Raw genomic sequence first — 12,336 nt, forward strand, 5'->3', positions numbered from 1 at the left:
CCTACCTCATGTACGGCAACGAGCATAACCAACAAAATAAACGTAAAACATCCTATTGCCTTCATAAGGCAGCGTGGCATAATGCTTAAGATCAGAGGATCAGAATCCTGTCTCCATTACTTAAAAGTTCTGTGATTTCAGACAAGTTACTTGAACTCTTTGCTTCAGTTCCCTTGTTTGTAAAATAGAGATAATATTACATACTTCATAGGGTTGTTTGAGGAATAAACAAGGAGTATTAAAAACATGGCGCTTGATACATTGTAAGTACTCAATAAATGGTCCATGCTATTATTTTTGACATTATTATTATTTTATTTATTGATATACCTAAGAAGGGCACCAATCTGCTAATTGTTTTTATAGCAAACAATCTGTAAATATAAAGTAATTAAATAAATTGTTTGACTCATTCATTCAACAAATATTTATTACTTTTCTGCTGTTTGCTAGGTACTTTTCTAGGAGTGGAGGATGAGAAGTGAGTAAGATGACAAAGTCCCTGATTTCATGGAGCTTATATTTTAGTAAAGGACAAAGAGAAAAAGGTAGTAAAGAGTAATAGAGATTGTAAGGACAATACGGTTAGAGAAAAGGAGCAAATATGAAACAACTTAGTGAAATAAAAATAAAAGATAAATTCATTCAAAATGTTTTCTTTTGCAGTGTGTCTTATATTTATGGGTCCTGAAGATTCTGTACCCAAGCACATTATTTCTTCTGAGAGGCAATCATGAATGCAGACACCTTACTGAATATTTTACCTTTAAGCAGGAATGTGAGTACTTTCATGAGAAATATTTTCATTTCCTCAGTATTCTTGTGCAGTGATATGGATAGTAAGACTTTACAGTGTAACATATAAGAACAGATTTTGTGTCCAAACATATAAAGCTTTGAGGATTATTGTCAAGAGTTCTCTAGTGTTTAATGGTGTTTTATTGAGACGTTTTCATTTCAGTGTTTCCTATTAAGTTTGATTCTATAGATATATTTAGAAATGGTTTTGAGTTTTTCATATAGCTTTAATGTTTAAGTGATTTTTTTTTTCTAACAGGAAGAATAAAAACCAAAAGGAAAAAAATTGTTGTTGCATTGGAGATTTTTGTCCCCCAATATTGAAGCTCTCCCATGAAGATTCTTAAATTATTCATCCTGTCATCATTGCAGATTGTTTCAAACATTATATTAATGAAATGAAATTCTTAACGTACAATGTTTACCCCATTTCTCTCTTAAATTATTGTGGCAATGGCAATCTAATAACCAGAAGCCACAATATTATATAGAGCAGTATTTGACCTTTTTTCACACCTCTTAACTGTGTGCTTATTAAGTTAATATTCATAACTATATTAAGTCTTAGAGTTAAGTTCTAAAAATAGAAATAATTTCAAAATTATGGAGGCCCAAACATGATCCAGTAAAGATCGTATTACTAGAGACTTCCAGTAAAAGGAGAAAAATATAGTGGTGAGTAATGGCAGAGGGCACAAAGGCCTATAACTTCAAGGATCAGGTGGGTAACCTAAATGAATAGGTTATGAATAGTAACATAATAAAAAATAAAATAATAAAATAGTAAAAAATAAAGTAATAAATGAATAAAAGATGCGGCCTGGAAAGTGCATACTTGACCTAAAGGCAATCAATTTAAAATTTTTATTAAACCACAGTGCTGGAAAACAGGTCTGTTAGCAGACTACCAGTTTAGAACCTCTGGTTGCTGGATATAGATTTTCTCATATTTGTGGGTTTTTTTAAGATTTTATTTATTTATTTGAGAGAGAGTGCAAGAGAGAGAACAGGAGCAGGGGGGAGGGGCAGAAGGAGAGGGAGACGCAACCTTCATGCCGAGCAGGGACCCCGATATGGGACTGGATCCCAGGGTGACCTGAGCCAAAGGCAGACACTTAATGAACTGAGCCACCCAGGTGCCCCAGATGTTCTCATATTTGAATGTTAAAATATTAAAAAGGGGAAAAGGAACTAAGCACTTTTTTTTCTTTAGATAATTAATAAAACAAACTACTCACCAAAATTGCAGCAAAAATGTAAAATAGCCAGGAATTTTAAAGATACAAAGGAGCAAAGGGATGTGTATGATAATCTCCTTAAAAGTAAATGACAGTTGGATTTGGTGGAGTTTTGTCTCTCTTGTGTTAGTTTGGCTTCATGCTTCACTGTCCATTTTAAGCATTCATTGTAGACCAGAGGAACCCGTCTGTTCTTCCAGTATATAAATAAGATATCTTCTTTTCTTTTTTTTTAATTGGGTGGACTTTGAATTTGGTTGTGATGATGTACTAGTCTTGTCTGTAACAACAAAGTAGTCACTGACTCTTAGAATAAAATAAAGTATTAAAACAGCTTTAAGTATAGCTCTAATTTAGCTTTACTTGGCCTATAAAGGTAAAGGGTTGAGCTGTTTTTAGAGATTTGACGTACTTACTTTAAGTAATATTTTATGATCTGCTGCATACCCAAAGTAAATTTAGAGACAGCAAATATTTTGTCTTCATAAGACCAATAAGACTGCCTAGTTTATTGATTCTAACAGGGCAAGATGCTTGCCTTTTTAAAAAAAAAATTATATACAGTAAAATTCACTCTTTGTTTAGTTCTGAATTTTGACAAATGCAAAGAACTGCCAACCACCACAGTCATGATACAGAAAAGTTTCATCATCCCATAAATTCCTTCTTGCTGCCTTTTTATAATCACCCCCATACCCTGTCAACCCCTGGCTACCACTTGGCTGTTTTCTGTGTCAATAGTTTTATTGCCTTGGTTTTAATAGTCAATTTATGTATCTGTCTATTTTCAAAATGATAAACTAGTAATGTGATTATCAATTATTTTTTCTTTTTCTAGGTAAAATTAAATATTCAGAAAGAGTCTATGAAGCTTGTATGGAAGCTTTTGATAGTCTGCCTCTTGCTGCACTTTTAAATCAACAATTTCTTTGTGTTCATGGTGGACTTTCACCAGAAATACACACACTGGATGATATTAGGAGAGTGAGTATATATTGTAGTTCCAAGGTTGATTCCTATTTATAGTACTTTGTTGGGTAGAGAGTAGAAGCTTCAAACTTCTCTTTACTGCCAAGATTAGGTAATGGTAAAAATTAATATACTGATATTTTAAGGAAATATCTTCTAACCATTCAGAACAATGTAGTATGGACAGTATTCAAAGTTGGTACCACTTTCCTGTGTCCATTCTATTCTCACTTTTTGACAAGTTATTTCTGTTCTTTGTTTCTTTCTTTTCTTTCTTTCACAGTTAGATAGATTCAAAGAGCCACCTGCATTTGGACCAATGTGTGACTTGCTATGGTCCGATCCTTCTGAAGATTTTGGAAATGAAAAATCACAGGAACATTTTAGTCACAATACTGTTCGAGGATGTTCTTATTTTTATAAGTAAGGAAAAATATCCAAGATTAAACACATTTTAGTTGTTAAAATAGCATATGTTTCATATAGAAAACCATTATTTTACTTAATTTACTTTTTTCCCCCCACAGCTATCCAGCAGTGTGTGAATTTTTGCAAAACAATAATTTGTTATCGATTATTAGAGCTCATGAAGCTCAAGATGCAGGGTAAGAATTCTGTTTCCCTGACCCAAATTAACACCTTATGTACAAATCAAACTTAGTAACTCATGATTGATGCTTTACGATGCATATTAAGCTATTTGTTTTACAGCTATAGAATGTACAGAAAAAGTCAAACTACAGGGTTCCCTTCATTAATAACAATTTTTTCGGCACCTAATTACTTAGATGTCTACAATAATAAAGGTAAGATGTTGTTGATAAAAAAAAATTGTTAAACAACTTAGCATTTTAATTGACTTTTTTTTTTTGAAAATAATAGAAAAGAGGCATTGTTTGAAACTGTAATTATCCAAATCTCATTATAAAAAAGTGTAAGATATAAGGGAGGGGAGAGAACAAGAAATAAAAATCCAAAATGTGAAACTTAAATCAAATGTAACCATTCTACAACTTGGCACTCATAGAAGCTATTTTACTAAAAAATGTTCTGAATTAAGTCAAGAAGCCAAACATGATTTTCTCAAACTCCCCTTTCTTAAATCTTTCCCCTTATAATCAAGAGAATGTTTTCTTGTTTGCATAAAGCTGCTGCTGCTGCTTTGACCATTTCGTGTATTGGCACTGTATAGTTAATTTAGTTTATCATGTTTCTTGTTTTTTGTTCACTGATCTAGGTTCTCATTCCCTTTCTTCTTCCCTACTTTTACCTCCACAGTCTTATCATTGCCCCCTGAAGATTAATAGTTGAACCTTCTTTGATCAATTCACTCTGACCTCCTTTCAGGGATATATTCCTCCCTTTCTTTTCTTTTTACTATTCTTTCTTCCTTTTTTCTTACGTCTTTTTTCTTTACTTGCTGTTCCACCAGCTTCCATTCCCTTTCCTTCTGTCCAGATTTGATCTGTTTATAATAATTTGGTTTCATTTAACTTTGAACATAGCTTATTGACAGATAATGCCAAAGGATCTTAATCTAGTTAAGTGTGTGCCAAGGAAATTGAAGATGAGCTTGGGTATGTTTACGTAGCACACATTTTCAGAAGAGGAAATTAAGAAGCCATCTCCTATTCTGTCTTGATATGTCTGGAATTCAGTTGACTATGCCATAGTTTCCAGGGTCACTGGAGCAGATGTGCCAGGAGGAAAGAACAGAAGGTTAAAGACTTTTAAAAGTATTAGAGAGATAATGAGGTCATTGCTAAATATGGGTCATGGAGTTCAAAAGAGGAACAGAAGAGTTGTTTTTTTTTTATTATTTGAGATGATGGTTAAAAGACTAAAACGTTTGCCTGAGATCAAATGGTAGCATGCTAAATAACTTTGATACAGAATATGTTACAAAAACTTAATACTATATTAATTACCAAAAAAACCATACCTTGACTGAGTTGCTCATCTTCAGAAGCTAGTATCAGTGCAGCCTTTAAGGATTATGCCAATGCTAAAATATTCTTTTAAATTATAGTTTGGTTTATAAATTTCAGAACTTGTAGAGAAGTTACCTAATGATGTGTGGCTTCATTTTTTAGGAGAATATATCTAAGTTTTGACTCTATTCTTAAGTACAGAATAGAGTGCTACATTTAACTTTCTACCAGTGCTCTAATACCTCACCTGTGATCTCCCCTTGTCAGTATTACAGGACCTAGTGTTCAGTGCTCAGTCGATTGTCTTATTGGTTGTCCTCTTGTTAGTTTGATTTAGGGGTTTTAAGGGATCACTTTTCTGAGTATTCAGAAAAGAAACTCAAACCATTGAATCTGTCTTGTCAAAATCAAATGTCTCTCAGTAGTGATTAGTCTGTACATAGTGTTAATGATTTGAGTGCTTACATGGTATGGATATGTTTGTAATGTTTCATTTCATCTCTAAGGCAATTTTCTAGATTCTCTCTTTTGTTTTAAAGCTGAAAACTTGGTATCATTCCTTAATTTCTGAGGCCAAATTTAAAATACTTTTATTCCATAAGGGAAACAAGCATATTACTTGTGACTTTGTATAAGCCAGAATCCCAAGTCTTGGAATTTAATATCTGCATTTTCGTGCTTCATTAAAATGGAAAAAAAATAACCACATAATTATTATAATATCTACAGAACATTTTATACTTTTATATACCTTCATGTGAAATATATTCTCTGATCGTAAAACAAACTTCTGAGGTAGTTAGGGTGGACATATTAGTTCTGTTTCATAAATGAGAAACAGATTAGTTAAATAATTTACCAAGCATTGCAGAGCTAGTATGTGCTGGAGCTTAGACTGGAATCTAGTCCATCTAACCCACTATTCTATAAAATAATATAACCAGTGGCTGAAATCTATGTAGTTAATTTAAGATATTCCTTTTAATGTTTTGAAACATTAGAAAGATACTTGAAATTGAGATGAGTCTGTTACCTTTGGGTTATTTGGTTATAATATTTTCTTTTTGGTATTTTAATGGAATTTTTTCTAAATGAAATAAAATATTTCTTTGTTGTAGTTTCATTTGATTTCCCGTATTAAATAAATACATTCAGACAGTCATAAAGAACTGCTTTTTCTCTGGGTTTGTTTTGTTTTTTGCTTCATTACCATCAGCTATCCTTTTCAGGTTGCCTGTAACGAAAAAGATCCTCTTAAATTCCTTCAACTTGTATGAACTTTTAAACCTAGAAAATTGCTCATTGCCATTCTGTGTTTCCTCTAATAATTGAGTTTTCATAATTTTGGATATAGTAAAAGTGCATGTTCGTCATTGAATTATAAAGTAAAACATTCTAGAAATCTGGAAATTTCATTAATAATAAGTATAGATCTGACGATGCTCTACATAAAAGTGTGTGTTAAAAACAAAAATGTGTTATTACTAAAAATTTGTTCCTATCTCCCTCTACTAGTCCTCATTCAGCTCACACCTTGATTCCCCATTCCTTTAAAACAGTGTTTTTTTGCTTTTATGTGTTTTAGAGTTTTGGAGCTAAAGACAAATTGTTACATTCACATTCAAACTTATCTTACAGCTGCTGTATTAAAGTATGAAAATAATGTGATGAATATTCGACAGTTTAACTGTTCTCCACATCCTTACTGGTTGCCCAATTTTATGGATGTCTTCACATGGTCTTTACCATTTGTTGGAGAAAAAGGTATGATTCTTTTTTTTTTTTTTTTTAATGTTTTATTACTGTCACATTTACTCCAGTTTATTATCGGAGGCACATACTTGTTAAAGGAAACTGAAGTTTAGTTTCACTATGGGTTCAGCTCTACTTGTGTCAGTGGGTGTGGATACGAGAGCCTCAAAGATATTTTGGTTAGCTGTTTATAGCCCCCATGTGAGGGTGCTGGGGGACTGGGAGAAGACTTATAAATAGCCTGATGTTGTCTTCAGCTGTTGGGTTTTCTTTCTGTTTTTCTTTAGCTTAAATCTTTTATGAAGGAATGGAGGGATAGCTTTGCTTTGGAATGGACACTTTTGCACATTTTAACGCCACTTTTGGGGGATGTCAAAGTAATTTATGAGAGAATTTAATAGCCCTAGTTTTAGGCAATGTTAGTCATAGCGGTTCTATACTCTGAGAGAAATGATAAAGAGAAGTTCAGGTTCAAACCTAATATTTCTTCTCCTATACTAAAAACATGTATACAAATTTAGTGGTAATGCTTTCTGATAATTTCCAATAATAACATATTAGTATATACTTAATAGGCTTTTTAAGAGAACATGAATGCTATTTAAGAAATCTTGGTTTTTTTCCTAGTTGTATAGGGTTCTTAGGATTTCCTTACTTCATCACATTCTTCTTTTCCATTTTAGTGTTAATTTTTCCACAAGGCAATGCCTCAGTTTCCATATGTGGAAAATAAGAATATGAGAATACAGACATGATTGTAAAACATTTTGTTCTATATTTCTCTCTATTTTTTCTCACCTCTTCCGTGTTACAAAATGTTCCTTTCTGTTGGGGATATGTTATTTCTGCCAACGCAATTTTGGGTTCTAAAACACAGAGTTAATACTTAAACTGTATATGTTAAACAGATTTTTTGAAGATTGCCTTTGGTCTTCATCAGTTACTCAGTAGGTCAACATTAAGCTAATATGGAGATAGAATTACCCACTTTAGCATTTGAGAAGGGGGCCAGTAAAGGGCTTAGGTGCAAGGGATGCCTTACACTTATAACCTTCTATCTTTGGTATATGAGAAATAGTTCAATCATAACATCATCGGGCTAAAGGGAATTTAAGAATTCATCTTGCTCATTCTCCTGCCTTCAGGCTAGACTGCAACTCAACTATTTTAATATAATATAAGTGGGGTGGGGGTGGAAAGAAAGGGGGATGATAAGGAGGAAAATGGACATTTTTTAGATTCTAATTTGATTCTCAATAAGGAAATATTTCAGTATTACTGGTCTAAATATTTGTGCTATGAGTGTTTAAACAAGGAAAGAAATAGAGATAATAGCTTTTCTCAACTAATGCCCCTATCAAAAACCAGGACATCATAGAATTTTAGAACTAATAGTGAACTTAATAATCATGTAGTCTGGCTCCTTATGAGAGATGATAAAATTTAATCTAGTTTCTGTGGATCTCTCATAAGTGAAGATGGAGAATCAGTAGGTTTCTATCTGTTCCTGCATTTGAAGTCTGCTACTAAGTAATCTTTTGTTCTTTTTTTGCCACTCTAAATCATAAGATGAGGAAGTATTCAAACCTTTGACCAGTTTTGTTTTTTTCCTGTGGATCTTCTCCAAATTATTCATGTCTTTCTAAAAATGTGAAGCTCAGATTTGAACATTATACGCAAATAGAAAGAATCCTAACCAGTGTTGAGCACAGTAAGATTTTTTCAAACTGTTTGCATATTTTTTCCATTTTAATACCTGTTAGCTGTTTATATAGCCTAACTACTTGATTCTAATGAAAATTTTCTTTTGTTGTGAATAGCAGCAAATGTCATCATCTCATCTGTTCCACTTTGAAAAAGCCAGTTTGACTCAGATCTAGTCTCTGAGAAGCAACTAACTTAAGCCAGAGGCTTCCTTAGAGGCTGATTTAATCCTAAAGTTAGATGAAATCTGTGGTTTCTAACCTTTTAGGGGCTTTGCTTTTTTTAAAGATTTATTTATTTATTTGAGAGAAAGAGTGCGCTCGAGGGTGCACGTGCGCGAGTTCGGGGAGGGGCAGAGGGAGAGAATCCTCAAGCAGACTGCTCAGTGTGGAGCCTGTTGTGGGGCTGGATCTCATAACCCCGAGATCATGACCTGAGCTGAAATCAAGAGTTGGATGCTTAACTTAACTGACTGAGCCACCTAGGCGCCCCTGGGCCTTTTTATTTCTTAAAAAAAAAATCCTGTGTTGGAAAATTTCCAACATATACGAAGGCAGAGTGAATAATATGATGAATTGCTATGTACCAATTACTCAACTTCAACAGTTACCAAATTATGGCCACTGTTGTGTCATTTATATCTCCATCCACTACTCCCCACCCAAAACTTTTAATTATTTTGGGTCATATTTCAGCTATTTTTTTTGTAGCTGTAAATATTTTAGAATGAATCTCTAAAAGGTAAGGACTCTTATTATTAAAGTAACTACACAAAAACTTTTATTAATTCGTAACACATACCCTTTTGAGAATCTGATGAAAGCTATGGACTTTTGCCCCAGAAAATTTCATGAACAAATATATGTACATTTGTACATAAGCGTAACATTTTCACAATGCTTGTAGATCTGAAGTGATTTGGTAACCCCCCTCAGGTTTACTGGCCCCAATTTAAGAACTCTGTTCTAGAGGGTCCGATATAGTGTGATCTTCCATAGAAGGTCATACGTGTAAGATTTATTCATTTAGTAGATTTTTTTTTTGGAAAGTCTGTTTTATTCAAGTTACTAAGGATACAAAAACACTAGTAAGATATAGGTCTTTGCGGATTAATAGAGGACTGAAGATACATAAATAATGATAACAAAATGTAATATTAGGTAAGTACTCCTAGAGAAACATAGTTTTATAGGAATTGAGAATAGGGGTAGATTATATTTGTCAGAGGGATCAAAGTAGCATTTGAACCAAAGCTTGAAGAATGGTGGAATTGGAATTGTGCTGGTAGATACGGGCAAGAGAATTCTAGGTAACAGAACTTACTAAGCCTGGGTCAGAAAGCAAGAGAGTGTAAGACCATTAACAAATGTTGAGGGGTTCAGATTGATTTACAGTTAAGATGTATGAAGGACAGTAGTAGAAAAAGAATGAAAAGTTAAGTTAGGGCTAGATCATGAGGATCTTGATCACCATGCAAAGAATTTGGAACTTTGATAAATAGTGGGAATCCACTGAAACAGAATATGACCATGATAGTCATTTAGAAAAATTGATGAAATGGACTAGAAGAAAGACTAGAAATTGGGAGACCTGTTATGAAGCTCCATCAGGAGTCAAGTGGAAATATAATGAAGGCCTGGTAGCATTAGAAATAGAGAGCAGGGGAGAACTAAAGAGGTAAAAACAATAAGACTTAAACAAGATTGCATGTTGCAGGGGAGGGAATGTTTGAAGATGACTTGGATATTTTGAGTCTGGTGACGATATTGCCATTAACACTCTCTCATGAAAACCTGTTATTTTAGCAACCCCTCACTCCAGTTGTAGCTGCTCTTAATCTTCATTGGGATTGCCTGGCCTTTGACCATGTCATTTTCTTATTAGTCAGATCCCTCCTTGCCTCTCTTCTTAACACACCTTCAAACTCCTTTCTCTCTTTTTTTTTCTACTTCATTTATTTTATAAATTTTAGCCCCAGTAAATGCAACCATCCATTTTCTCCATTCTCATAGCCAGGGTGTAGAGAACTGCTAGAGATATTTATACAGCCTTTGATTGGCTGGGCTCTCAATAGTACCCAAAAATTCTTTGTGTCACTAGTCTTCTTCCTTTTCTCTTAGGATATATTCTCAATTTAATTTTTTTTCTCTTAAACGTTCTTTTTGTAGCCACTTCCCTCACTCTCAGAGGAAACATATACCGCTAGTGGGAGCTTTCTCTGTTTACCGTTCCCCTACTTTATAAACTGCACTCATCTTGAATTCTTGTCTTGTTGAGGAGGTGACCCTTCCATCCGAGGCTTCTAACTTGACTCTGGATTCCACTGTGCTTCTACTTTTTCAGGAAACTTGCTTCATCTGTTAGATCTTCTGTATCTTCAAACTCTACTAAGTTCTTTTATAAATTGTTCAAATCCATCTGATCTTTATTTTAAAGATAAATAACATTTCGCCCATTTGTAATCTTTCCTTGGCTGCTACTATGCTATTCCTCTCTTGCCTTTCCTTCAGAGGATGAAAAGTACTATATGCTTAAAAGCTACTGTTTATTATTCATAAATGACTTCTGGTAGCTTTGAAGATAAACCTTAACTGTCACACAATGTCTTTGGACCTTTCCCTACTTTCTCTTCAGCCTCATTTTTTTCCTTCTTATCTTAGTCTCTGTGTTCTTTTTTTTTTTTTTTTTAAGATTTTATTTATTTATTTGACAGAGAGAGACACAGTGAGAGAGGGAACACAAGCAGGGGGAGTGGGAGAGGGAGAAGCAGGCTCCCCACTGAGCAGGGAGCCCGATGCAGGGCTGGATCCCAGGACCCTGGGATCATGACCTGAGCCGAAGGCAGACGCTTAATGACTGAGCCACCCAGGCGCCCCTGGTCTCTGTGTTCTAACCATAACACAGCATAACTGATCCCTTGAATATGTTATGCTCAATTAAGTTTCGTGCCTTCATATTTTGTCTTTATTTTTTCATAACAGTTTTACTGAGATATAATTTACATCCCATATAGTTAACCTCTTTAAATCCTACAATTCAGTGGTTTTTAGTATGTTTGTGGAATTGTGCAATGATCATTACAGTCATTTTTGAAACATTTTCATTATTCTCCCCAAGAAACCCTCTGTCCATTAGCAGTCACTCCCCGTTTCCTCCTGTCTCTCCTTGCTGGCCGTAGGCAACCATTAATCTATTATCTACCTCCATAGATTTGCCTAATCTGGACGTTTCATATAATTGGAATCATATAATTTGTGATCTTTTGTGACTAGCATCTTTCTATAATGTTTTCAAGGTTTATCCATGTTGTAGCATGAACTAGTACTTCATTCCTTTTTGCGACCAAATAATATTCTATTGTATGGATATACCACTTTTAAAAAAAATTTTATTTTGGGTACGGAGGGTAAAGAAAAGCTTATTTCAATTCCAGTGTAGTTAATATACAGTGTTACATTAGTTTATGATGTACAATGTAGTGATTCAGCAATTTCATACAGTATTCAGTGCTTTTCAGGATACGTATACTCTTAATCCCCTTCACCTATTTTACCCATCCCCCCAGCCACCTTCTGTCTGGTAACCATTAGTTTGTTTTCTATAGTTAAGAGTCTGTGTTTTGGGGTGCCTTGGTGGCTCAGTTGGTTGAGCATCTGCCTTCGGCTCAGGTCGTGATCCCAGGGTCCTGGGATCGATCCCGGCGTCGGGCTCCCTGCTCAGTGGGGAGCCTGCTTCTCCCTCTCTCTCTCTCTCTCTCTCTCTGTCAAATAATAAATAAAATCTTAAAAAAAAAAAAGAAAAAGCCTGTGTTTTGGTTTTTCTCTCTCTTTTTTTTTCCTTTGTTCATTTGTTTTGTTTCTTAAACTCCACATACGGGTGAGATCATATATTATTTTTCTTTCTCTGGCTTATTTCCCTTAGCATTATAGTCTCTGGATCCATCC

General features: G+C 34.2%; 1 protein-coding gene across 8 annotated transcripts in view; it reads left to right on the forward strand.

The window, feature by feature from the left end:
- The window catches only part of PPP3CB (protein phosphatase 3 catalytic subunit beta), a 52,482-nt gene that overhangs the window by 17,425 nt on the left and 22,721 nt on the right, over window positions 1–12,336 (forward strand). For all 8 annotated transcript variants that reach the window (XM_078077593.1, XM_078077590.1, XM_036110315.2 and 5 more), the window contains exons 4-9: window positions 667–778; window positions 2,875–3,020; window positions 3,289–3,428; window positions 3,533–3,610; window positions 3,717–3,811; window positions 6,575–6,700. In XM_078077593.1, the coding sequence (XP_077933719.1) occupies window positions 667–778; window positions 2,875–3,020; window positions 3,289–3,428; window positions 3,533–3,610; window positions 3,717–3,811; window positions 6,575–6,700 (697 nt within the window). The remainder of the gene's footprint in view (window positions 1–666; window positions 779–2,874; window positions 3,021–3,288; window positions 3,429–3,532; window positions 3,611–3,716; window positions 3,812–6,574; window positions 6,701–12,336) is intronic.

The sequence above is a fragment of the Halichoerus grypus genome, chromosome 7 (genome assembly GCF_964656455.1).
Source record: "Halichoerus grypus chromosome 7, mHalGry1.hap1.1, whole genome shotgun sequence".
Classification (NCBI taxonomy): domain Eukaryota; kingdom Metazoa; phylum Chordata; class Mammalia; order Carnivora; family Phocidae; genus Halichoerus; species Halichoerus grypus.